Source organism: Buteo buteo, chromosome 25 (genome assembly GCF_964188355.1).
Source record: "Buteo buteo chromosome 25, bButBut1.hap1.1, whole genome shotgun sequence".
Classification (NCBI taxonomy): Eukaryota; Metazoa; Chordata; class Aves; order Accipitriformes; family Accipitridae; genus Buteo; species Buteo buteo.
The window spans coordinates 10,664,945-10,692,930 of record NC_134195.1 but is presented as its reverse complement, the minus strand read 5'-3'; the positions used below and the strand labels follow the sequence as shown (position 1 = coordinate 10,692,930).

The 27,986-nt window shown below is 44.7% G+C and overlaps 2 protein-coding genes across 3 annotated transcripts in view; one reads left to right on the top strand and one right to left on the bottom strand.

Moving 5' to 3' along the window:
• GABRA5 (gamma-aminobutyric acid type A receptor subunit alpha5) overlaps positions 1 to 14,736 on the bottom strand; it is a 55,294-nt gene extending 40,558 nt beyond the window's left edge. For both annotated transcript variants that reach the window (XM_075057628.1, XM_075057627.1), the window contains exons 1-4: positions 14,651 to 14,736; positions 6,604 to 6,725; positions 4,685 to 4,752; positions 4,351 to 4,571 (exon numbers count right to left, since the gene is read on the bottom strand). In XM_075057628.1, coding sequence (XP_074913729.1) covers positions 4,351 to 4,571; positions 4,685 to 4,752; positions 6,604 to 6,725; positions 14,651 to 14,736 — 497 coding nt within the window. The remainder of the gene's footprint in view (positions 1 to 4,350; positions 4,572 to 4,684; positions 4,753 to 6,603; positions 6,726 to 14,650) is intronic.
• GABRB3 (gamma-aminobutyric acid type A receptor subunit beta3) overlaps positions 1 to 27,986 on the top strand; it is a 191,267-nt gene that overhangs the window by 33,409 nt on the left and 129,872 nt on the right. The window lies entirely within an intron of this gene.

Sequence of the window (27,986 nt, the reverse complement as noted above, 5' to 3'; positions counted from 1 at the left end):
AAAATGGTTAGCTTGCTAATCAAGCGCTTCATAGAAGAGCAGATTTTGTGCTAACATGCATCCAGGCCGTGTACACTTGCACATACAATTTTGACTCTCAGTGCTAATGTAAGAAACAATATTTTCAGCCTAGATAAGCCTGTGTATTCGCTACAGAAGAACAAGCAGCGTGTTTATGCTGCCATCAAGTGGATAGCCATCCTACCCAGTGTTGAATTCAAATATCTTTCAGGAGCGGTAAAGATAACTGTATTTCAGGGCTGTACTACAAATTTTGGAGTTTCTTAATACCTTACTGACAAATGTTTGCAGCCTCCAGCTGATAAATTATGCATTTGCAGATTAAGGGGACAGATTAAACTGTAAACACTCTTGGGATTGCTGACAACCTTCAGTCTTCATAATAACATGGGAAAAATCTGTTTGTACGCTCTTCAGATAGGTGACCATGACATATTTAAAATCTCAAATTGGATCAGATGCCGGGCAGTCCTAGTAGTAGCAAAAGGGGTTTGGGGTCCTTTCAAAATGACAGTGAGAATGGGCCTCTAAGGAGCCTAGCACTTGGGATGACAGCAAAAGATTTTTAATATCTACAAGCTGATAAAAAATCATAAAAAAATGCCTAGGAGCTGCTGGCGAAAAGTTAATTTATGGTCCAAAAGTTTAGCTCTAGTGAGCATGTTCTACTTCATAGGATTTCTGGCTTCTTCGCAGCTTTTTTCTGGCATTCTACAGTAAAGTTTATCAAAGCTTCTGCCTTTATAGCCAATTCCCACTGAGTGAAAAAATGCAGCTCAGTGAAACATGTTGGTTCTCTTCTTAGCCTGCAAATGTTGCTTAAATCACTGTCTCCATTTTTCAGAACAGTTTCATGGGGTAAATGAATTTTATGCTTTTTACAACATTTATTTCTCAGATAAGATAAACTAAATATCTTTTAAGCTTTTAAAGGGAAAGAATCAAATTTTTGCCTGCATTTACAAAGCTATTTTCTATACAGATTAATGAAATATGAAGCTTATTTGCTAGTGCTTTTTTACCACAGTGCTCTTACTAAAAATAAATAAATAAATAAATAAAATCATTAAAAGTGTAGATACGAACAATACTCCCCTCTAGCGGCAGAAACAGAATTTGCAACATTCAATTCAGCAGTGTATTTGACAAATACAATAAACAAAATAAAACAAATAGGGCCTACCAAATCAAAGACAACCAGAATTATTAAGTCATTCCCTGCAGAGAATCCTACTGCTTATGAAATCTGTCTAAAGAGCATGTTGTGTTACTGTATTCATGCAGAAGTGTTTTAATACTACATGTATACAGAAGCCCATTTATCAGATATCCCTAGCAACATATATCCCATCAAGTTCTAACCTAGACAACACATCATCAAATGCAATATGCAAAAAATACATTTTCCGTTATAAGTAAACACATGTATCATGAAAACATATGTACTGACAAGTGCTAAAGCCAGAAGTTTGCTCAGCTGATCATATTTGGTATATTTGAAAGTCAAATAAGATGGAAGGTCAGCATCGGCTCGGCTGCTTTCCTCCTCTTCGTTCAAGCAGCCAGATGCAAGGTTGCAAAAGCAATTCAGGCATCTCCGTCAATGACAGAGGGTCCAATCCTCCCCGCACGGATCACTCCTACGTACAGTCTGGGAAGCTCGCAATTCCTCCTTGGAAACGAGGGGAATGCAGAGCTAACAGAGGGTTGTCTCCACATCCCCAGATCCTGAGAACTGAGTAAGCCTGATGGGAGCTACAGGAGATGGGGCTCAAGCCCCGGCTAAGACCCAGTACCTTCAACCAGTGCATCACCGCTGAGACAAGCAGCTCTCCCCTCAAAAAGCCCAGCACTGCCAATCTTCTCACGGAAAGCCATGCTAGGCAGAGCTGCTGAGATGCTGCCTTTGTCAGGACGTGCAAAGGCAGCTGTGGGGGCTGGCTGCACGTCACAGCCACCTCTGCACAGGTTGGGATGGGATCCTCAAGCCACCTCGCGGCAGAGCATCGCTCATGCTGCTGAAATGCCCATCACGGAAAAAGTGCTGTCCCTAAAGTAGCACAGCTCCATACACATTACAAAAGCAGTCTCCTGACTTATGTTTAAACAGAATAGCATAGACACTCCTTTATTTTTAAAGTTATTACTTGCAATAGTGGAAGGCAAGCTATTTAAAAAGCTTTGCGCTCCATTTCTTATCACATACACCATGGTTAGTGGGAATTTATTTCCACACACATGCACACCCACACACAATACTCTACCAAAAAAAAAAAGTTATGTTGCATGTTTTTTAGGTTACAAAAGCATTCTGTGTCAGTCTGTAGCCTACAAAAACATCAATCCCAAAGAGCTTTCCCTGCCGTCGAAACCAGGAGAAACGGGATTGAGTGGGACGATGAGAAAGTCTGAGTCAAACCCAGATTTTTCTCCAGCTGCATATGCTGAGCAGGGCACTGTCTTTTCCTTAATATACCTATAGCCTGTGGCATGTAATGTGACAGTATTCTGCCAGGGTCACAGGAGAGGCAGAGTAACTCAGATTCAGTGGCGACCTCACCCAGGTCTTGCTCACCCAGGTCCTGCTGCTCTGCCTCAGGTGGCTCAGCTCATTGCTTCATGAATCAGTGCTTCACCGCATTTCTTTAACACTGCAAAACCCAGCGCTTGCACAGAAATAGCATGCCAGCTGCAAATCTGCCACAAAACGTAATGTTTTGCTCCAGGCTGACTGCGAGCCTGATCTGGACTTTACTTACACAAGTAATTTAAACAGGTAATTGGGAATTGCCTCTGCAGCAGTCTCTGGAGTGGTACTAGTGCAGTCCTAGCAGCGGTGAGACTGATTTTAAGGCCGGCATTACAAATATTTTTGTGAAAATAAGTTTCTCTCATAGTTATTCTGACATTTATTTAAATGTGTATGTGTATCCTCACGTTGTTTCGGTTTATTATTGCGGAGATCACTAACTTGGGGCTAGTAAGAACAGCAACACACATAGTAGAAGAGAAAATGAGGGGCTTTCTAAATTCTTTTAAACATGACCTCTATCATGTCTAAGCCTTTTTAGTGCCAGTGCAGTTACAACTGTGATGGTCTAAAGCTGCAAGGACTTACATAAGGATATGTCCCCTACATCTCTTTTCCTTTCAGAAGAAGGGATTTAAGACTAGGGCCAGAATAAATAAATAAATAAAACAAGTAAAAAATACCTGAAGTAAAATCTGGGAAGCTCCAGGTGCCTGCCTACGAAAGCATAATTCCCTTGAGCCCCAATGAGTCTTAACCACTGGGCGCTGGGAGCGAGCTCGGGGCTCACCCTCCCAGTATGCGGCACTGGGTGGCTGCTGGCTCTGCTCAGCTCCCCCCTCCCTTCATTGGGGGCTGCCTGCTGAAAACACGGGCATCTCAGCACCTCACTTCAGGCTCCCAAGCACTTTGCTGGGTCTCAGGCACCACTCTGGGCTCATATGTGAAAAGCTTAGAATAACACTTTCTTGATTGGTAGGTTTTTCCTTTCATCTCTTTTCCAAGTGTTGTCCGTACGACTACGCTGTTGGAGAAAACCCCGTTGAAGATAGATGGCAGTCTTAATCACTACAGGCTAATTACCTTTAATGAGCAAATTGCCGTACACCAATGTGGGATTTGGCCTGAGAAGAATTTCAGACAATCCTCCAACATCAACGATATTATATCTTCTATCTAGGTTATGCAATGATGAAGCTTGACAGTATCCTCTAATCAGATGAGGAGCGTGACCCTGAAGATCTGAGACACCAATTTGCTTCTCTGCCAATATAATGTGCCAGTTTTATTTTCAGGAAAGTACTTGCTAAAGCAGCTTCACAGTGCTGCTAGCTTATTTCATTTATCCCTATGATGATTTGCCTTTTAGCATTGTTAGTGAAATAAAAGAAAAAAAAAATAATAAAAGCTCCCAGGGTTCAAGATGCACTGCCCCAGAACAAGATCTCAGTTTCTGGCCTTGGAGACAGTTCTCCTGCAATCAGCACTGCAGCTGCAAATACAAACAGTGAGAGAGAACAGATCTTCATAAAGAAGCTGGACTGAATCATCAAATCTGTTGAGAATATGCCTTCCATTTAATCAAAGGAAATATTTAAGCACTAGCAGTATTCAGAAGCTACAAATTAATTGGTACTTGTAGGCAGCGATTATGTTTTCCATTTTTCTTGATATTCACATAAATATGTGTGAAAGATTGGTTCCCCGCTCTGCTAGGAGTGGGGGAAGTGATGTTCCCCACAAGTATTTGCAGAGCTAGCTGGGAATCAGCATCAGAAGGAATTGATCCCGGTTATTACCTCATGGTATACAGCAGAGTGCCGTCATCCTCCAGGCGCAGAAGTTTGTTTGGGGTTGTCATGTTGTGAGCAATAGACTTCTTGCCATTGTGGAAAAAAGTGTCCGGGGTCCAAATCTTGCTGGCGAGCAGGTTGTTAAGAGGGAGGCGTTGCATAGGTCCTTTGAATCGCAGCCTTTCATCTTTCCAGCTTTGTCGGAAAAAAACGTCAATCGTGTATTCCTGGCACAAAGAAACAGTCGAGGTATTGCAGGATCTGAATAGAAGCGATGGTTCCAAAAATTACGTTAGTGAAGTAAATATAATGGAGTTGGCAGCCACATGCTCGAACTTACCATTTCTGTGTCTGACACAGGACCAAAACTGGTAACATAGATGTCTGTTTTCACCTGAGTTATTCTCTCTGTAATAAATATAGGCTCTGCATTAGTAATTGCTTTAAGATGCAAATATGTGCTTGTGATGCATTTCTCAGTTAACAATTTCTGAATCACTCAAAAATCCCCAAAAGCTTGAAATTAAGATGTTTGAGGAGGAATTTCATCCGTGATCAAATGCAGTTGTTGACCTTTGGGAGCCCAGGCTCTCTTCTTATAAGCAGTGGAAAGAAACAGGCCCTCCAAGGATGCAATTCCTCTGACCGACAGGTTTTGATCATAGATCACAGAATCACAGAATGCTTTGGGTTGGAAGGGACCTTAAAGATGACCTAGTTCCACCCCCCCCGCCATGGGCAGGGACCCCTCCCACTAGACCAGGTTGCTCCAAGCCCCATCCAACCTGGCCTTGAACACTGCCAGGGATGGGGCATCCACAGCCTCTCTGGGCAACCTGTGCCAGTGCCTTGCCACCCTCACAGGGAAGAATTTCTTCCTTATACCTAACCGAAATCCACCCTCTTTCAGTTTAAAGCCGTTACCCCTTGTCCTATCACTACAGGCCCTTGTAAAAAGAAGTCCCTCCCCATGTTTCCTGCAGGCCTCCCTTTAGGTACTGGAAGGCTGCTATAAGGTCTCCCCAGAGCCTTCTCTTCTGCAGGCTAAACAACCTCAACTCTCTCAGCCTGTCCTCATAGGAGAGGTGCTCCAGCCTGCCGATCATCTTCATGGCCCTCCTCTGGACCTGCTCAAGCAGGTCCATGTCTTTCTCATGCTCAGGGCCCCAGAGCTGAACACAGTACTCACAAGAGTAGAGTAGAGGGACAGAATCCCCTCCCTCAACCTGCTGGCCACACTTCTTTTGATGCAGTCCAGGAGGCGATTGGCTTTCTGGCTGTAAGCACACATTGCTGGCACACATTCCATACCTACTATAGGATGAGATGAAGTGTATCTTGGAAGGACATATTCCCCTCCACTGGCTTGGGTGATCTGCCCAATTTCAGACATCTATATTATAGATGTCCGAAGTTAGGTGAAATTAATTCCACCCTCAAGACTCTAAGTCCTTCTGGCATCTTTTCAAATCCAGGACTAATTTAATTTAAGGGCAGAAATTTCAGAAGTTTGTTACATAAGATAGGAGCATCGAGCCCTATTTTCAAGCATCTCTGTGTAAAGTGAGAGAAGAAGGAGAGAAAGGGATGAAAGCAATGTGTTGGTCTCACAAGACGAAGGGGTGGGGGTAGCCAGATAAAAAGGGGCCAGGAAGAAACATAACAGATGGTTTACACATGGGTAGAAGATGAGAGAAATCTGGGGGATTTCTGGAGCTGAAGGAGGGCTCAACAAGGTTAGGATGGCAAGCAACTATTCACATGTTGTGGTTTTAAAATAGCTGCTGTAGAGGTTATCAAAATGACGTATCAATACATATTTGCTGTAGCTGTCTAAAAGCGGATGGCTTGGGGATCTGTTTTTAACAGAGATTTTTGTCACCAGCGTAATTTTATACATGCTGACCAGTGAAGGAACCTTGCAGCAACCTGCTAGCACCCTGTCTCGCTCACCTTAGGGAGTACCAGAATGAAAAAAAAAAACCAGACTGTATTCAATTACAGAAAAAATGCATCACACAAGCTCTCCTAACCCAACCTCAAATGACCTCAATGACTGAAAGAAGACGACTTTCAGTGGCCTTTGTATTGTGCCCCGTTTGCCAGGAGACAAATCTACTTTCTGGGCTTCGTGTAGCTAATGAAACACAACTCCTTCGTCAAGGCCCATGCCGAGAGCAGGTACCCATTTGGGAGGGCATCATGTAGGCGATGGTCCTGCATAGTGGGGGTCCGGCCACAGCAAATGAGTTATCCTACCTCCCAGTCCCGGGCGCAGTCGGTTGTCGTAGCCGTCCAGCAGACCATCCAAGATCCTGGTGAATATAGTGATGTTATCATTGGCGTCCTCTTTTCCCGATGCTGTTGGCGTTTGCGAGAAGCTGTTTTATGCAAATGGAAAGAAACACATCAAAAGGTGTGCTGGCCTCAAGGGGCTTCAGTCTCAAGCGAACTTTGCGACGGAGCCTCTGAGCCTCTGCCCCCTCCTGCCGCTCCAGCTGAGAGGCACAGGGAGCTGCAGCGGTTTCACCACTGCTATAAGCAATCATAAATAGCTCTCCCTGGAGGAGGAGGACCCAAGGAAGGACCCATGCCATGGAGGAACAGCCTTGGGGTGCTGGACTGGGGACACCCGAGCCCACTGACCCTCTTGCCATAACAGACAGGGAGATCCCAGTCCCCTGCGCTGCCCTGCCCCACTTCAGCCCCACCATTTCCCCAGCGCTGGCAAGTCGCCGTCCCCTGCAGGGAGCAAGGTCAGCTCCCAGGGCCAGCAAAAGCCATTACTGGTTTTTCCCCAGATTAGCTCTCCAGTCTTTGGGAACTGCACCAGCTGGCAGGGGAGATGCACAGGTTTGCCTGGGGACACTCCTTCAAGTCTGCCTCAATGTACTCTTTAATTCTTACATGCCAAACAGCTGCTAATTTCCATAGTTTCTGTAATTTTTTGCGAGAACAAAGAATGAACTCTAACCTTATTTGAGGATAAGGAACTCCCATTGCATTCAGAAATCCCACCCGAGATCACTGGGGTATCTGAAAAAACATGCTGCAGTACAGAAAAAACAGTTCTTCATTCCTCCTCTCTCTTTTGCATAAATTAGTCCTCCCTTGTAGTATGCAAATAACAGCAATGTGTAGTGGGCCTCATTCTATATCATTTGGGCCAGATCTGGTTTTATTCTGAACTCTTTTTTATTTCATCATTTAATCCATGGCTCAGACCTAGGAAGCTGCTCACAGCTCACAAACTGTAACAGCTCTAAGTCCATTTGATTTTCATTTAATGATGCTTAGGAGAATCCCCTGCCTACTAATGCCTTTGCATACCTAAAGAACAGACACATAAGTTTATCCATAAGCATGCTTCACCTGCAGCAAGCAATGAGCACCTCTTAAGAGAGCAAGTTTGCTCACATTCAGTGCTTATTCAAGCTTCAGTCTCTGCTGAAATCGCCAACAAATGCTCCAGCTGCGACAGGGCCCATGGCCCCACTAGGAACCATACCTTGCCTCATGCACCCTGCCAGCAGACAGGAATCACTTACACTCCAACAACCTGAACTCGATGTGAGCCAGTCACTCAGAGATAATAAAATTTTAAAAATCCATGTTTATTTACTACCAGTCCCCAGGGAAATAAATCAGTAAATAAACAGAGAACCTCAAAGCATCCCTCTGAACAGCTTGCCTTGCAGAATGCTAGTAACATATGCTTTAGGCTTACCTAACAGAACAGGATTTATACAAAGAAAGACAAGGGACCTCAACCTGGTTTTACGCTAGTGGGACCTCGCTGACACCCACGTAATGGGTCTGGAAGTTTTAGTGACTTGAGCCCTGGCTCAGGATGAGCTGCTGGCCCCTCACAGACATGGGGACCCCCAGTCCTGCGCCTGTTCCCCTTACAGCTTCTGTGCTTCTGCAGGAAAAACAACGGATTGCAAAGCCTCTCAGGAAAGGGTAGCACGGCCAGGCGGTGGGAGCACAGGTCCAATTCCTAGGAACGCTGAAGCACACGCAAACGCCCGGACGAGGAGGCTCCTCGCGTTCCGAGTGCCGTCAGCACTGCCACAACCCTCAACAAGCTCAACGCTGGCGAGCCCAGGGCCACCACGGAGCTCCCCTTGGCTGCAGGCGGAGGCATAGCCACAAATCTCGCCCATTTTCAGGCCATCCCATCTCTCTGTGGTCAGAAGACCAAATTAATTAATTGCTGTGACCACAACCTCTAGAGAGTAACTGAGGCAGACAACGTCGCGGACATGTTTGACTGTAATGAGAGACAGTTAATCCAGCAGATGCAACTGATTATAGAAACATTAGACATCCTTGCGTGCTGGACCATTCAAGACAAAAGACTGTATACTTTTTTTCAATCATAATCAAAGGGATTCACCATGTAAAGGTGAATATTTACAAGCAGCAGCCTGACAAATACAAACAGGAGACAGAAGTTACAGAGGTTCTTCATATGCAGCAACCATAACTAATGCTTTGGTAAAATCCTGGAACACTATTTTAAACTTTTCTCATTTATTTTAGCTTCCTTTTTTCATAAGAAAGAGATACGCATCATGCTGTCTGCCTGCTTCACCGTATCAATGTAGGAACCCGTTTTCATTTTCCAATGCATCTGACAAAGAAGCGGAGAGATCAAACTTCATTTCATTCCTACAAGTTTCATGAGAAGCAGTGACTAGACAAGGGGAGAGCGGTCTAAATTAGTGCCTCATTAAGTAAAAATGTGAGGTCAGCAGTCATCTATTCCCTTTGGCTCGGTGACTGGGCCAGTCAGCATGCATGTAGTTCAGAAACAGCCTCAGCAAAACCAGCCCACCTCCTCTCTGCTAATTAAGAGATATGGAGGAGACTCGCAGGGTGATTAGGAAAGATCCTGGGAGAAAAGGACCGCAGAGGTAAAATGCAGATGTTGCAATGGGAGATGGGAACAAGGGATGCCAAATACAGAGCTGGGATTATTGCAAAGGTACGGTGCTGGGGGCACAGGACACAAAGCTTCACTAGTTTCTCTGCTCTTGAAAAAGCTTGTTATTTTTAGTGCTTATGGCTGAATTCAAAGCCAATTGAACTCAGAGGGAAGACTTCCATTGAACTATTTTTGTGGGGATGGGACAAACTATACTTAGTTCTCATAACTGCTCCTCTGAACCTAACAAGAGTAATTGATGCTGCTTCCTTCCATCTCAGCTATGTACATCTTTCACAAGAATAGTATACACACCTCAAATACTGAAATACTTCTATATCTCCACAAGAAAAGCTAATTAAGAGATGAAAAAGATAGAGAAACAACTAGGGTGAAGACTCATAAAAAGTCTGCACTTCATCTGCAAAACTGCAATCCAATTTAGATTTGGCAGGTCGCTTCACCCGAAAAAGGCAGCATCTGATACTGAATTTTGGCGAAATGTCAGTATTATGTGAAGTTACATTTGTAGATGGATCACTGTTTGCCATTAATGCAAATGTTACTTTTTCTTTCACAGAAAAGTTAGCATTTAATTTCTATTTTTGAGATTGCTGGTGAAATACACATTTTGGAGTGAGTGCTGAGGTTGTCTTTATGACATAAGACCTTTAAACCATACTTGCAAAGTTACATGCATATATTAGATACTACAGCTCTATGAATAGAGAGCAAACAGGTGAGATCATAAATAAATTATTTCCACACAGCTAAAGATTAGGTTTTATCAACATATTAGTAGGTAAGCACATTCTTGCCTTTCTGCAACCAAAAATGTTTTTGTAGCAGACAAAGAACCTTAGGAAAATGCTAAGAAAATTCAAAGATAATTACATTTAAAGCTCATTATTGAGCATTAACTAAACCAACCAGGAATACTTCTCATCACATTTATTTAATATTGCAATTTCAGGGTGACTGAAAAAATCAGAAGCCACAGAAGAGACCCATCTGTGTAAAATGTAATAACTCTCTGAGGATGATCAGCTACCTCTTCTGATGAGTTCACAGTTTACCATTTTAAACATCACTGTCTTTTTTGCCATCTAGTCAAAATCATGACAGGTACTATTCATATCTTAGTTGTAATAAGAGGAAAACATATGGTAGATATGTCATGATTTTCCCAAAACTTCGGGGGGGGGGGGGGGGGTAGGGGGAGGTAAGAGACACTGGAAAAATAACTGAAGAGTATTTTGCTATTGAAAGTTGTATTTTTCCTCTCTCTCTCTTAGGAGTAGAGTTTCCAATAACTTGCTTTAATAGGATTGGAATTATACCAGAATTTCAGCCAAATTAACAGTTTGTGGAAAAGACAGTGGAGAACACATTTGCACACTTTTGGATACTGCCAGCTGGCCAGGCATCAAAGGAAAAAGATTTACTTTTCTAAGTTAGCTTCTTGCCATCCCTTTCTTACAGATTCTTGAGATCTAAAAATGCTGATATTTTGTGAATTTGTGCAATGAAGATTCAGTTCTTTCACATCAGATTAGGATAGAGGATTGACTAAAATGATGAAACTTTAATGGTCTTTACAGACACTTAAAGAATAATTTCATTCTTTTATTTAGCAAGAGCAGTATTTTACTCCCTTCTGGGAACGAGCAATTTGCGAGCAGTGCAACGAAAGCCTGTTCTTCAAAGGGCGACGTCTTATCGTCCTCACCCCCTTGCACCTTAACGCCCCTCTCAATATCCTGAATTTCTCCCAGGGTCATTAAACACCTCCCAGTAGTCTCAGCTCCCAGGTCACTGACCTGCAGCTTCACAGGAGGCAATGCGTGCCACGGCTGGTCCTGCACCAAGCACGTGCTGGATGGCCTGCAGGTACGCACCTGCTATTCGGCCAGCTGGCAGGCCAAGCGAAACAGAGATGCTGAAGCTGTAGCTTTCTGTTCAGTAGAGGGATTGACTGATGTCTGTTTGCCTCCTCCAAGCAGTTCTAGGTACCCGCTTAGTTCTCCAATTATTAAAATTGCCTAATGAGTTCAAAAAGCTATCTGGAGACATGGAGAAGGAAAGGAAAACAGGATAAAAAAAAATAAAGACAAGCACGACTGCATAAGGATATGATAATTCTTACAAAATTGGTCTTAAAAATATGAGGAAGAACTCCCTAGCATCTGCAAGTACTTGGAAAGGGATAACCCAGCAGAACTAACTGCTTAGGGTTGCAGAGACTAACTTGAAATAACAGCCTGAAGGAGAGGTATGTTTAGCCTAAATAGCAGGATTATGGTCTTAGAGATAAGGGCTGTGAGCTAGTGGAAAAGTATGTGAAACTACAGACACACCACGGACTGAATTCTTACAGCGTACAGAGAAGTCTTGTGTTGGCTACATTTAATTGGGATCTTCTGTTTTCTGTGTTTCTACTATTATAAATATTATTAGCAGATGGCAACTAAACTGCGGGTACACCAACAACATCCGTCCCTGTCAGTTTTGGCTCTCGGACACATTTCTGAAATTGCACGTCCAAAACGCAAATGCACAGGGACTGTGCGTCACCAGCATGTCCCCAGAGATGTGCCCATGGACAGTCTGGGGCTTGCAAAAAACCCAAACCATCAGGATGCAGTCAGGTTGGCCGGCATGGGGCCAACCACGTGCTATCTCGTCTTGGGGAGACCTCGGTGCAGGCAGTCACCCATGGGGCCAACCCTCGCTGGGCTGCTGCTACGTGGGCTCCCCAGGGGCCCACAAGGAGTCAGACCCTGGTCTCAGCTGAAAACACTCGTCGCAGTTATATTTGACTTTTATTATTAACGATTACTTTCAAGACAATTGCGAACTATCTTGATATGCTTCAGTAAAATACCTTAACTCGTTAGAGCATTATACAACTCAAGGCTGAATTCAAGCAAGCTTGAAAAACCCTTGACTTGTGCTGGGCTGTTTCTGCAGAAGTAGACTCATAAAACTGTTACACCGACAACGGTGGGGGGCTTCGCAGCCTCTTCTTGTTTCATCTATATCTTTGAATTTAATTCAGTGATTTTTCTTCAAATAACTTCTACCAACTATGTCTACAGTCCTTCTATGCCACTTATTGATGTGGATAACTCTTGATAGTCATTCCACATTTATGTTAAACATTAACCACAGACTTTTGCTGAGATTTCCGAAGTAGCCTAGGAGACCGAGATACATAATTCCTGTTTATTTTACTAGGCATTGTGCATCAAAATTCCCCAAGGTGGCTTTGGTTATGTCAGCAAAAACTGTATTTATGATTTAATATAAATACAGAATGACTATGGAGAATTGTAGACAAATCTCTGCCTTCATCTGTAATGTCCTACTGTATTTTGCTTTTTAATTTGTGCTCGTTTGACCAATCACTTTTAGCTAGCACATTGCAAAATGCACTGCAATGTAACAGTGCAGTCCAAACATGGATGAAGCTAATAAAGAAGAACCTGGTAGCAACAGCAAGTATTATCAGCATTAGATTCTTGCAGTTAATATACCAGCCTACATGTAAATTGTACCATTCCGTCCTGAAGAGTCAGTCCCAAAGCACTTAGGAAATTACACTCTGAAGCTCCTTCTGCCTCTGAAACAGAAGCGCTGGAGCATCCTCTGTCTTTTGAGCAGGGTCAAAATTCAGCCCTAAGGCAGCGTGTGAATGGTGCGGCGAATTGGGGCTGCTTATCTCTGCAGGCCCAGACTAAAATTACTAGATCAGAAATGGGGGGCGGAGGGGGAGGTTACATGATGATCTCATTTTAGTGCACAGAAGCTTTTTGAGTAACTCACAGAAAACAAGTGTCCTAGTTTCCCCTAGCTGTCCTGTTCTGATTATCTGCCAGGTTACAGGTCACACTGATTCCTACCTGGGACTTAGATTCAGTATTTGCTTTGGAGTCAAAAGGGAGAATTAAACCCTCAGGTGTTTTCCAGCCGTCTAACTATTCTTCTGTTAGAGGAGTAAGACAGTTAAAAGACCCCACACCAAACAGGTCATGCTCTACTATTGCAATGTGCTGCCTTCTGCAGGGATGACGAACAATCAGGAAGGACTTAAGGTTATAGTCCTCAAGATTTTCTCAATGTGGTAATACTTTGTCAAATTGCAACCATGTCAAGACAAGTTTAAAACCAGTCCCGCACTATCTAAGCCCTCTTCGTTTCTGTCACAAAGTCCAGGGATTTTTGCCTTAGACCACAGCAAAAGCAGGATCAAGCTTTTCCAAGGTGAATAAATCAGCGTGCAGCTCTTTGCATCCTCATAGTGTGCAGTCCTACAACCATTCATATAAGCCACTGTGGTCACAGGCTTCCGCCTGCCTACACAGGACACATACTGGAGACCGGACTAAGTTTTGCTTACATCATAGACAGTCGTCACTCAAAGTTTGGTCTTTCTCCTAGTTCCAATCTGGAAAAAAATCACCTTGCTTGAAATCAGAAACTGATTTGCATCTCCATTTTGTATCTTCTTATAGCAAGGAATTGATGGGTGTGCTTGTGAATCAGCACGTTGGGAGGATTCATTTTTTTTTCTGGTGAAATCATAAATAATTGTTCTCCTCCACAAAAAAGAATCAACCTACGTTTCCAGAGCACTTGCGAAATGCTTTTTCTAGATTCCATTGCATAGCCTGATTTTGGAAAGTTCTTAAGATCTCTGGCTTTAGGAAAAAACATATAAATAGGGGGGTTTGGTTTGGTTTGTTTTTTTTTTTCCAAGAGCTACAGTAGGAGTAGATCTTCAATACAGTTTTCAGAACATCACCGTCAGGAAAGCATCCAAAGCAAAACGAAGGAAACAGGATTCCTTGTTGTGTGCTTCAGGGAAACACAATTTCTAATTATTCCAGCAAGTTTCAAACTCAGCCATCCTTCCGAGCAGTCATGATCTTAGCGTACTCACTAGGAAAGCCTGTACCAGCTAGCAGCATGCACTGAGTCCTGCTGTTGCAGCTTTGCGCTACTGCCTATAGCCTGCACCCACCAGGTGAGAGGGAAGGTGCAAGCCCCCCTCATCGAAGCCACGGCGGCAGGGAGCACCACAGCCCCGGGCTGTGCTATGCCAGGGCAGAGCACTCAGCAGCTGTAGGCCTGGTCTGAGCTCCCTGTGCCCCCCAAGCCCTCTCGCAACAGCATTTCATGGGCATAAAGAACCGATACAAGACAGTAAATTTAAGCAGGAAAGCAAATCTCGCTCCCTTCCCCCTGACACCAGTACGTTAAGATGAAACGCAAAGCCCGCTTGTTTTGTTCGGCTGTTCCACACCACACAGAGCCAAGGTTTTTCATCTCCTTAAAAAAAACACAGCAAAAATTCAGACGCAGTCGGCAACTCACCCGAAGTGGCTGGCTAAACTCATGGAAACGCAGAAGAGGAAGAAGTTTTTGATCATGATAAAGTCAGAGACCATCCCATTGTCCATTCCAGAGGAGAGGTGGAACGCAGGTGGTTGCTTTGGTAAAGGTACAGCTGCTTACTTTGTTCTTACGCTGCAACAATACAACAAAAAGATAAATCATTACACGGACAAACAGCAGGATAGCCGAGTTCAGCTAACACCGCATCTTTGGCTATCTCTGTTTTTCACAAACTTATCTAGGCTTATGTAAACATCAGCTGTTTATGTAAAATTGTATATCTTCAAGGACATGTTTTACCTTCTGCTGACAGCAAACTGCAAAACAGGAAAAATTCTTAGTGGCCCATTTTCCCTTATATTCGTCCATGATATAAGTAACTAAAGAAACAGTCACCATTTTCCAAATGCCAATTTCAACCCTTTACCTATTTCCACAACTTCCACATGCCTGCAAACCCAGGGCTGTGTGCAGCCTCCGCATCCCTTCCTTCCATCGCAATTTTTTCCCATTAAATACCCGGCTTCCTTTTCCAAAATCCCAGTTGAAATGCCAAGAAACACCTACTGCTTCTTGGAATTCACACTGCTGATGCACAGCTTAGCAAAAAGAGGGTGGGATGGGGGGGGGGGGCTGTGTGTGTCTAAAAAGTGACCTTCCTTGCAAAGGCACATAAACCTCACGCTAGCACGAAGAATGACAGTAACGTAGCTGCTCCAGCGACTGCCGCTTTTCGGATACCTGCCTCAGCAACCAGATCACCAATTTCAGCATTGTGCACTAACGTTTTCCTCTGTGCCCTATTAAAAAAAAAACACCAAACCAACAAAACCAAAACAAACAAACAAAAGAAACAAAAAAAACCCCAAACCAACAAAACCCCCAAAACAACCCTCAAAAACACACCCGGAGGGGAGCTGCCTGCATTTTCCACCTGAACCCTGTGCCCCCCCCCCCCCGCGCACACACCGCTCAGCAACTTACTCTCCGCACCCCGCCGGCGCAGCAAGGCGTAAAAACCCAAAACCAAAAGCCGCCTCCCCCGGGGCTTCCCCCCGCCCGGTCCGCCCTGCCCCGCGGCGGGTCCCGCTCCGCTCCGCACCGGGCGCTGGGGGGCCACCGCTCCCTTCCGCACACGCGCAGCCCCGGCCCGCCCGCACCTGCCCGGCCGACCGCCCCCCGCTCCCCTCTCCGCACCGCTCCGCGGAGGGTGGCACCTGCCGCCCGCGCCCGCTCCGCAGCCTTCCCTTCCCTTCCCTTCCCTTCCCTTCCCTTCCCTTCCCTTCCCTTCCCTTCCCTTCCCTTCCCTTCCCTTCCCCGCGGCGCCCACCGGGCTCGCCCGCCAAAGTTTCCCGCGGCCATGTGCGCGGCGCTGGGCGCAGCGGCGGCCGCCCGTGGAGGGGCGGGAAGGGGGGGGGGGGGGGGCCTGCGGGCAGGGCTCCCTCCCCGCCACCCTTCCGCCGGCCCGTCCAGGCGCGGGAACCCGGCCCTTACCAGCCGCCGGCGAGGGGGCGGTGTTTGCCCGAAAGTTGCGGAGCGGCGGCGGGAGCGGAGCGGGAGCGGCGCCGCTGCCTCCCCGCCGCTGCCAGGCGCGGCCCCGCCGCAGCGCCGCGCCCGCGCCGCCCCCGCGCGGAGCTCCGCGGCCGGGAGCGCGGGGTGGGCGGGCGCCCCCCCCCCGCGGAGAGACCCCGGCGGGGAGTCCCAGCCTCCCCACCACCCCGCGAGGGTCCTGCGGCTCCCCCCGGGCTCGGGGGAGCGGCCCGGCCCCGCGGCAGGGTGGTGGGCGAGGCCGGCCGGCCCCGACCCTCGGCGGGGAGAGCCCCCGGCACAGCCCGGCCGTGCGGGTGTCGCGTAACCGTGGGACAGGGCCGTCCCCGGCAGCGGGTGGGGCTTGCCGGTGTAGAGGCTCCTTACCCACACGTATGCAGGCATGCCTGTGCAGACCCCCCCCAAACCTACGTAGGTCTGTATCGATATTCCTCTTCGGCAGCCGGTGGACCTGATCGAAAAGCACCGTAACTCCTAAATGCCGAAGTGGGGCTTCGCACCCGCAACGTTAACTGTCTTTGCGCATCCTCGGGATCGGACATCCATGGTTTGTATCGGTATGAAAAATTTCAGGAGACCTGCAGTAACTTCGAGGTTTCCTTGTGGCTGTATGCAGCGTTATTCCACAAAAAATGGATGCACTGCTTCACAGCCTCAGTATAGGAAGTGTTACACTTGCCACATGCTCGAGTCACATACGTGATGTGCCGCTTGCGGGTGTGGAAGGATTGGTGCATTCCGAACTATCCGAAGGATGAAACGAGCGTTGTATTGTCCCGGTTCCTGCGGATCCCTTGAGTTGCATGCAACATTTTGTAACACGCGCGTGTTAGGTGTGATAAATATGATTTCAGTACATGCTGCTGTGACCATATTTCGAAATAATACTCCAAACTCAGTTATTAAATTAACAGATCTAACGAGGTAATGTCTGTCTTTCAGGCCACATGGTGGATCAATGAGGCATTTGTCTTTTTCCTCTATCCATAAAAAAGCTCCATGAAATTAATCCCTCCACTGAAATCGATATTGGTTCTGTAGCTCACTGCCATAGAGGGTGCTGCTATACGTGTGCCTAGTTCACGGTGTGCACGGTTTGAATTGAAAACTGGTCCTTATGAGTTTAAATTTCCATTTTTTTGGTTATATGTGGTGCTTAGCTGCGTTCAGGTTTTCAAGCAACGATTTATGATCTTAAATGCAGAGCCGATGACATACTTCCTTCCTTGTTGTTCCTTAGTGACTTCAATAAATACAAAGTTGCAAATGAACGTCGCTATCAGAATAGCTTTCCCGGTGCTTAAAAATATCCGAGTAAAGTAGTACGAAGTGCCAGTAGTTTCTCATGACAATGTTCCCGCCGAGGAGTGCTGAAATCAGATTTTTTTACAGTGCTTTGATTTCTCCTGCGAACTATTTATACCTCCACACAGGTGATGTTGTAAAAACATGTGCCCTTTAAACAATTTCACCAAGGAAAGCCGCAGCGATATCGGCCTAGCCTTTGGGCCGGCTGCTCGCCCCAGCTCTGGGCCAGCAGAACCCACCCCCGGTGCCTCGGCCTGGCTGCCCCTTCCCCGCCGAGCCCTACGCTGCAGGCTCCCCCCCCCCCCGCCCCGGCGAAGGCGCTTAAGCCTGGGGGAAGCCAAAACAGCAAGAGAAAGGTTCGAGAGGAGCTTACAGAAAGGATTAAAGCGCCCGGCTCGCACCCGTGCCACCCAGGCCGCCTCCCTCGCCCCGGGAGACGCCGCTCTGGGCCCGGGGGGGGGCGCGTCCCGGGTGGGCTCCCTCGGCCGAGGGCTGCGGTTGTCGGCGCCGCCGCCAGGGGGCGGTACAACCCCGCGCAAGCCGGGCGGCGCGGGCAGCGCCCCGCAGCGGGCAGCGCCGTCCCCCCCCCCACTCCCACCCGGGGGGGTCCCGGTGCTGGGGGGGAGGACCCGGTGGGTGATTGATTGACGGAGGAGGGGGCCCGGGCAAGGCGCTGGGACGCCAGCGCTTGCTGGGGGGTATGGCACAATGGGGCGGCCGGGAGGGAAAGGCGCCGCCGGGGGCAGCGCGTCCGAGCGGCAGCGGCGGGTCCTGTTCGCCTCCTGTAGCCTCGACTGTGTGGCGGCAGCGGCAACACACATCTGGTTCTCTTCGCCAGCTAATTAGAGCTAGTGACGTCATGTGCGTGAACCGCGTGGTCTGTAATGCGAGGTATTAACTCCCGGGCAAAGGTGCTTTCCTGAGAGCTCGTCCGGCATTAGCTGCGTAGGTTTTGGGGTTGGATCCCTGCAGGATGGTGGCTTTGACCTGTGGTGGCAGAGTTACTACAAGCAATAGAGAGATCTTTGTTTGGAAGGCAGCAATATTGTGCGTGTCCTCCGCTGTACGGTTTTTCAGGCACTCCCTCGTGATTCACGCTTACCCTATTGGTATTCTTAGCCTCCTCGTTCGTTTTTAAAGGATGTGTTGAGTTTAGTGTGTGAAACAATTGCTTTTTATTGCGGTCAAGCAAATGCTTTGGTTAGTTGTTTTCTGTGCTGGTGTTCAGCAAAAAAAACAACACAGCTTACCAGAAGCCATTTCGTATCTGGGAGAAGTTTTGCGTGGTCCCTTTCTGACATTTTTCCTCCCCACACCATTAAGTAATGTTGCTTATTTGCAGAGATAAATGCACTTGAGCTATCCCATCCTCTACAAGGGACTGAAACAAAAGTATGGGCAAACTGTGCTGTGATTTTTTTTACAACAGCACTCATGAGTACTTACACACTTGGGAGCTCACCGGGAAATGCACACCAAGTCCTAACACTGTGACACTCTGTGTTGGAAAATGGGCTGTTTCTCCAGCAGCCAAAGGCATCTCTGTCACTGCCCAAGCCATTCCTTCTTCTCCCAGGACATCTACGGAAAGCTCACGAGGTTGCGTGGAGGTATGACGTGCTGTGGGTATTGACCCAAGCAGTAGACTCTTCAGAGGCAATTCTCTTCTGCCGAAACATTTCACTGCCAACATCTAGGTGGAGAGGATTGCCTGTTTTCTTGAAATCTTCTGCCTTTGGCCTCCTCACTAAGAGTCTGCAAAAGGCAGCGCTTGGGACAGTGGTTTTGATAATACAAATCCCTTTCCAATAGAGAGCAGTCTGAATTCATCAGTCATTGCAGGAATCACTCATCATCACCTAACACCAACTCAGCCACTCAGCACAGCAACTGGATCTGAACAAAGGGTGCAAGTCTCGTTTCCACTCACTTCTTTCTTAGTTTGTGTAGAGACCATGCTCAAGACACTTCTGCTCAGCCCCGGTCAGACACACCTGTAGTGCTGGGTCCAGCTTCAGGCTCCCCAGTACAAGAGAGACATGGACATACTGGAGAGAGTCCAGCAAAGGGCCAAGAAGATTATTAAAGGGCTGGAGCATTTCTCCTATGAGGAGAGGCTGAGAGAGCTGGGACTGTTCAGCCTGGAGAAGAGAAGGCTCAGAGGGATCTTATCCATATGTATAAATACCTGATGGGAGGAAATGAAGAAGAGGGAGCCAGACTTTGCTCAGTGCTACCCACTGACAGGACAAGGGACAGTGGGCACACATTAAAAACCATGACATTCCAGCTGAACACAAGAAAACACTGTTTTACTTTGAGGGTAGTGAAACATAGGAACAGGTGATGTGGAGAGGTATTAGAGTCTGATAGACTTTGAAGCATTTAGTGTATTTCTGAATGACAAGGAGGGATATTAAAAGCCTTTTTTTCCCCCTCATCCATGCCCACTCTATAATGCCGTGGACACCCATAAAACATGACCAGTGCCCTTCATTTCACTTGTCTGACAGGCCACAGTGCAAACAGGGCTGCATTTAGGTCCTGGTGCTTTGGTGGTTTGTTTTGTGCATCCCTGTGGCAAGAGAGAGCTACTTGACAGAGCTTTGTGAAGGACAGCTGGGGGCAGAGTAACGTTGGGAAGGATTTCTCAGAGACAGAGTTGGTCCCTTTTTGTGTGACACAATACATCAGTGGTGCCACTGGGAGAGAGAGGCAGGTGACCACCTGCTCTGTCCCAGCAAGATTCCAGCTGGTTTTGAAAGGCAACATCTTTAGCAAGCAACACCAATGCTTCTGTGTGCTATTTGTTGCGATTCCCCAATCTGCAGGTTCAAAGGTTTAAAAAAATTTGAAGCTAATCCTGAGCAGGTTGCTTTCTGCACACATTCAGTTTAGAAATGAATGAAATGCCACATTTTCTGTTTGATGGTTCATCCTATCTGTTCTGGGCAACTACGCTTCGGTCCATTTCCCCATGTTAGACTAACAGCTGAGCAAACGTCGAGGGTGTGCCTGAACGCTGCTGTCATGGATTTGTAGCGTGCCCTAACCTTCCGTGTTTCTGAAAACCACTCTAGGCACCTTACAGAAGTCCATGCTCTGAGACGAGAGCTTCAGGTGCTGGCAGCCCTATTTCTCAAAAGTGGCTGGCAGGAAATTTAAATGAGTTTGAATCTGTATTAGACACTTTGCCTCATTAGACCAGGGAAATGATATCTAGAGATACCCCCCCCCCCCGAAGGAGTGGAGAACACTTCCGACATTTTACAGCCTATTGCAAGGTTTTAAATCTTCACATGAGAGCATTAAAGCAAACATTGTCTGTTACCTACAACGACATCCCTGTCTTTCTGCGTAAAGACACATAAAGAGGCTCCATCTTTTTCCCCAAACCCACCTTGATGCCTGACCCGTTACAGTTCCCATCTCCCTTATAGATCCTATCCTCCTGACAGGTTAACCCAGCTGGACCAGGTTTACACAGTTTAAACTCCACCTGCGTGGGTGAGATGAGTGTAACTGTTGGGAGCCTGGAGCTGGTCGTTGAGGAGAACAGGGCCAGGGCCAACGGTGCGGTTCGGGCCTGGCACTGCCCTTGCAGTGCCTTTGCAGGGAAGTGTTGTGCACAGGCAGGTTTTGACAGTTCGCTCATAGTAGTCCATCTTGACAGTGAGATGGCTCTTTTATCCTCTGTCCTGGAAAAGAGACAATTTCCTTTACACCAGTGGATTGCAATGCAAAGTCAGAGCATGGGGTCAAACCTGCTCACGGATGTTTTTTTCCCATGGGAGAATTGAGGTTTTATTCACATCCTTGCCAGTTTCAGATGTGAAATCTTCTCCCTGTTCCTGTAAAGTCTACTGAAGTCTGACCTTGAGAGAAAACCGTGAAAGCCAAGCTAGTTCATGGTCTTAGATTTGGGGGATGGAAGGGGCTACCTAGCAAAGTCCCTCCTGCACCACACAGTCCACAGATTTCCATCGCAGTATAAACTGTGACTTTCTGGTTTGCTTTCCTCTTGCTTTGTGAGAATACAAGCTGTTTTTTTCTGGATATCCATGAACTCTGCAGCAAGTAACCTCCTCCATGAGTGTTATATCCCATAAACAAGTGCCTGCTGTTCTCTCACCTTGAATCTGCCCCTGGTTTCTTCTCTTGTTGGCACAGTGGGTTTAGCAGACATAAGATTGTGAGACTGGCATTGCAAGCAGGAGGAGGTTTGAAATAAGGGTGTCACTCAATCAAGGTTTATAACCGGAAGATCTCTTAGATTTGATGTCCTGGGCCAAACTAACAAATTGATTTAATGTACCTATATGGACACAGTGGATACAGATACAAAGTTCACATTTTGCCCACCTCTGAGCTGGACCGATTACAGGTTCCCTGCTTTGCAACCATAGGCATTGTGCTAATAGTATGGGAATGACAGTGCAAATAGGTGTACTTAAGCTTCTTAGCAGGCCTACTGAGAAGCAGGTGTATTCAAAAGCCAAAGTTAGCAAACAGAAGCACATTTTGTCTTCGCAGTCTGCATGCTTACTCAGCAGTGGCAGTCATTGTATCCTGACATTCCTGGGCGATTGCCTGGGGATCTTCCAGTTCTCCAGAATTTAACTTTTAAACATGAAAGATATAAACCATACTTTTACACAGAAAGAAATAATAATGTAAAGGGTGAATAAGTGTTCTCTAAACATGTAAGGTACTTGTAACCTAATGTTAAATGTGTTCAAGTGGATTATTCTGTGTTAAACACTGGTGATACATACTTACATCTAAACTTAGTTTTCCTTGTAAACTTAGGAGTTTTTTATTGCACACAAGTGAGCATCAACTCAGAAAACCCCTGAACTGGAACTTTGTGATCCTATCATATATAAAATAACTTCAGTTAATTTCTTCAAAATGGCTGAATTTACTGCTTAGTATTTTAGCTGGCTACATTAACAGTTGTATCTATATTTAAAAAATAATGGGTCATTAGGGTAGCATTGTATATGATCTTTATGGCCTCAGTCCTCCTGTCTGGTGATTCGGGTGCATCTTTTCTGTAAGTATGAGTGCACAGTGCACAGTGTGAGGACAGAGCACACCTTTAATGGTACAGTTGAGAAAAAAAAACACCCCACAAAATTACTCTGTATTCTGAAGCATCTAAGTAAGAAAGCACTTTGTGGAGAACAACCACAATGATTCAGTTTCATACATATGATTCATAAAGAAAGATTAATCAGGCTTAAACTACAGCATACAAGTTCTGCATCAATATTCAAGGGTTTATGCATATGCTATTGTACATGTAATTCCTTCATAACAGGAAGGAGCAAACATATCTTAGAAGGAACAACACAGAAATTCATTGAACTAAGATGGAAGAATCAATGTTGATAAAGTCTTCATTAAGTATATATTCAAATATTCATAATGGATGGAAGGTGAGTGTACTCATGGGCAATATAGGACTAGAGTAACCTAATGTACTTAGTAATGTTAAGGACAGAGTACTTGAAGTTTAGAAATTGGTTATATACAGAGAAGAGGTACCAAAATCTATTTGACAGTACATCTCCGAATTTTGTTATACATACATTATATATGTATCTCTCTCATATTTAGGTTATAAGCTATAAATATTTATGCCTACTGATACATGTATGTACATATCAAGTCTGCATGTCAACTGGGTTTTGGCTATGTAAATGCTAAGATAAGGTTGGATTAGCATCTTTTAAGTTGTGATGAACTCAGGTCTTTTTTGGCTGCTATAGTTTCCATATTTACTGCATTTCTCTGTGTTGTTTACATGTGCACTGGGCATATTGACAAAACTCATTATTTCAGTTTTTGATCAACACAGGTAACTGTCAAAGATACCAACAAATATTAGTTTCCACTTTTGTAAAATTTTACATAAGCTTTCAAGTCACCCTGTAATGATTCATTATAATAATTAGCTGCTGCTAGAAAAAATACATTAATACATACCATTTGGAAAGCTGTAGACACAACTTACATTTATTTTAGGATTTGCAATATACTGATTTTCAGGCTGAATTTACTGGCAAGGGTTAGGTGGGAATAAATGTTCTCAGCAGTTCCAAATCCCATTAAATGTGACTTCTGTTATATAGATTCAAGTGCTAAAATTAATAAAATTTCAAGAAAAAATAGTTTTTAAATTGCTCAATCTAGAATTAACATTTACAGAAATTGGACAGAGCTGCTAAAAAAAAAAAAAAAAGGAGATATAACCTGAAAATGCCTTGTTTTGGAAAAGGTATTGATGGAGATTTCACAAGGATGATCTATATATAACACTACAGGATGTTAAATATTAATGATTGAACTATAGCAAGCATTAGAATATACCACACCAATGCAGGCGATGCCAGTCTTACAGCTTTGTGTGAAAATATTTTGTCAGTTCCAGTGCAGTGGAGTCCAGAAAGATAAAAACAATAACATGTATTATGTGTATCAGTCAATAAGCCAGATCTTCATGTAGCATAAACCGGCTAAGTGAAGGGCAGCAGAACTACACCCATACATCAGCTGATGTTGTGCCTCGAGTGTGACCCAGTAATTATGATTCAGTCAATGAGAGTCTGTTTGAATCCAAAGAATGAGATTTAGCACAAATATGAAGTAGGGGCATTTTTTTTTTCCTTTTGGTAAATAATTTATTCAGTGAAAAATGCAGGTGTCCTGCTCACAAAACAAGAGCAGAGCAGGCTAAAATTTGCCAATTTGTACCAGTCAATGAAAAAAAACCAGAGTAAAATGCTAGAGATATTGAGCATTTTTCTTTTAATATTTCTAAAAAAGTCAGCAGGATGGAAGAGGAGGTTATAGTTGCAGAAGGAGTTCAGAACAGCTGTGAGGAATCATCATACAACCCATGCTTCCCATATTCCCTTTGGCTGGGACAAACACAGATGAACTCTTTGCTATGGGCAGCCATTACCTTTTTGGACATAGGGAACTTTGTATGGATTTTCCTTGTTCTCTCCTGATAAACTGTTCCACTTGTACAGAAGTGGTTGAGTGTTGAGTGGGTCAGCTATCAGCAGAGATGAACACCCATGTGCCAGCCCCCGCCAAGGAAAGCTTTGCCTGGAGGGAAGGAAAGCACCCTACCTCCAAGCTGCATATTTAGGATGTAACAGATACAAGGTCCGTCCTGGGTGCAGAGTGTTTTCCTTGACTACTTCTGCTGTAGTTTTTGAAGGAAGCAAACAGGCATATGAACTGGAGGGACAGCGTGGCACACTCTGTCCAGGTCCCCAGGCTGCACACTTTTTGTGTCTGCTCCTTCTTTAAAGTCCACAACAACTCCATTGGTTGCACATTTTGGAGAAACAGGGCTACTTGCATAAGCAAGATAAGCTGGATTTATCACCATGCCTTTCACCTTCAGCAACTGAAAACTAGTGGATTAGTTTCAAATTTGGAGCTGTATACTTGAATGGATCACAGACTGCTGGTCAACTGTGTACAAGTAACTTTACCTGCTTGCCTAAACACATCACTTGTGAATGCAGGGAGCTAACACCCGTGTTAATTTTAGCAACCGAAGAGTGGGAATGGTCAATGAACTTAGCATCTCAGGTGCACAGAAGAAGATCAAAAGAATAGCTTCAAAAAGTGACTTAAATAAAATATGACTGCTGGAATGGTTGCAGTTTGATCTACTCATGTTTTCCCAGTTTACTAAAAAGAACAAAACAAGAACCATCAAATGTTAATCAGATGCTTTTTTTGTGGAGAGCGCTGGGGCAGAATCCTGGGTATGCTCAAGACAGCAGGAGGGCATGAGTTTCAGGTGAATAATCCAAGAGAAGAGACCTTAAGCCTGTCAGTTTTCCACTCTAAATGTGTTTCATTTTAAAGTGCCATTTTGTTGAAATCAGATTATGGTGCTTTTATTGCAGATTTTTGAGTTCCAGCATCTACACCACGGAAAAGTAAATCACCCACCCTGGACTCACCAGCACCCCAGTAGCTAAGACATTCACCCAGGTGTGGGTGAACCGGGTTCAAGACCCTTTTGTAAACAGCGGACTCAAGTATTAGTCTCTTAATGTGGTGATAAATCCAATATTCTGGCAGCTGACTATTAACTGTGTGTCTTATTTTATGGATGACCAACTTGGGCTGCCCAAGGCTTATAGAGCACTTGCAGTGGTAGATAAAGTCGGTGAGAGCTGTGGTTTCTCAGCACCTCTGACTGCAAGGCAGTGCAGTCTCCAGCAATGTGCACAGGGTTGCAAGCCATGAATTTTAATCCTTGCTCTGCCACTAATTCACTGTGTAGCTCCAGGCAAGTCCCTATCTCTTCAGCTGTAAAATGGGAATAATAGTAATGGTTTCCTATCTTTCGGCAGTGATAAATTCATCTGTGTTCTTGAGGCATGCAAATACTACAGTGATGAGTGGCCCAGAAACGACCATGAAAAAATGAATAATTCTGTATTTACTGCAGGCTTTGGGTGCGCAGTAAATAAGGCACTGCTAACTGGCTGGTGAAGATTACTTTTCTAAGTAGCTGCTTATTCAGTAGGTACTGTGTAATCAGTACCTACTTATCCTGTGTAATGAATGATAAAGGGTTCTTTGGGGAAAAGGGAGACAAAGACACATTTCAAGAAAAAATCTTAATATGATTTACAAGAAAGCACAATTAGGATTTCATCATCCATTTAGGTTCTCGTGTTGTCCAACCTTAAAGCACTTGATTTTGGCAGCCATCATAATGTTCTTCCAAGGCAATTGTCTTCTGCGCAGGCACATGATTAGGTCTGTAACTTGCACCCTGCGGTAAAAGCTCTACTCAGAAACATTTTGGCTGTGCACGTGTATCCATTCTTCATGTGCAATTATTTCTGTTCGAAAACCAGGAAAAACAAGTCTGCCCTCCTTTTTTTTTTTTTTTTTCCCATGTCTGTTCTGATCACACCATTGTATTCCCATTCTTACATTGCATTTTTCTGGGTTCTCAGATCAGTTGCAGGGTAGGCGACCTGTTAAATTTGTTACAGTGTCTTTGGTTTTGTATACAAATAAAATCCCCCCAAAGAGCTCCTCTTTTAACAAATAGATTTTTGCTGTTGAAAATAGCAAAGAAAACAATGAAGACCACTGTACATGGTGGTATGCTAACACTTCAATTCAAACTTTATTAGTCTGAGCATGTTTATCCTGCAATTTAACTGCTTATTAGACCATTGCTATCACATCTGTTAGAAGCATGTGCAATCCACAAAACAAGCTGCCAAATGTCCCTTTACAATTACATTGTTCAGAGATCTGTATTGTCATTCTTTATTTTGTATTTATGTATAAGATGTGCCAGTGCAGCAGTCCCCTGATGGGGCTCATTTGAGTATAGTTGGAGTCATGCTTACTTTTGTATACAGGAGATCTAAGCTGTGCCAAGACTGAGTATGCACAGGTTTATTGGTCTCATCTCCACCCCATTTGGTGATGCCAGGTTTAAAATTAGGACATACCAAATTAGAATCGTGATATTTGAGGTAGTCTTGACATAAAAGGGAAATCATCCACTGCATAATACAACCTTTCAATGTGTCTAATCAAGGAGCATGTTTTACTGTAATCTAACTCTACACATTTTTAGACATTTACTTGATATTCTTACCAGTGGTATCTGAGATCTATTTGAGATATACTGCATAAAACAAAGCAATATATGGCCTCAAAGAATATTTTAAAATTATATTAAAAGTATTTCTTCTTGCTACTTATATTGAGAACCTTCATGAACAAATATCTTGGAGTAAATTATGCCCATAAATGTCTCTTTATAGGCCCTGATCTTATGAACTGCACACACGATTCATTCTGGGCATGTGAACTCACTGCAACTGAACCCATAGTCAAAGTTATTGCAGTGATTAACTCAGTAGAAAAAGTTTGCAACACTCTGTCCTTCGGGTTTTTACTTTTCACTTTACAAATGGTGCTACCGGCTATGAGGAGGATACAAACAAGAGGCACAGAATTATTGTCAGGGATGGCTGTTACCTCTAGTCACTTATGAATTAAACATCTGCTGTCTCACATTGAAAACATTTTAAAAATAGTTTGCATATGAAAAGGATGACTGTAAAAGAGATCTCATTGAAGAAATCTTTAGCTTGTTGTGAACACAGCAGCCTTGCTGCTCAGTAAAATTTTGCCAGAAGTATATCACCCTTTGCACTGTTGTCTGACAGAATCTGACCTCCTAAATTTCATTTAATATCTTTTGCTTAGGGTTTCCTATTCGCTAGGTCTACATCTTCAGAGACGCCTAGATACTAGAAAACATAGCAAAGTAAGTAGAATGTAGATTATCTGAATGTGAGTTTTCATGTAGGCTCCTCCATGAAAGACAGGCCAGTTGAAAATGCCCTTTTTCTTTAACCACTGATGAGCTCACTGGAAAAAGTCT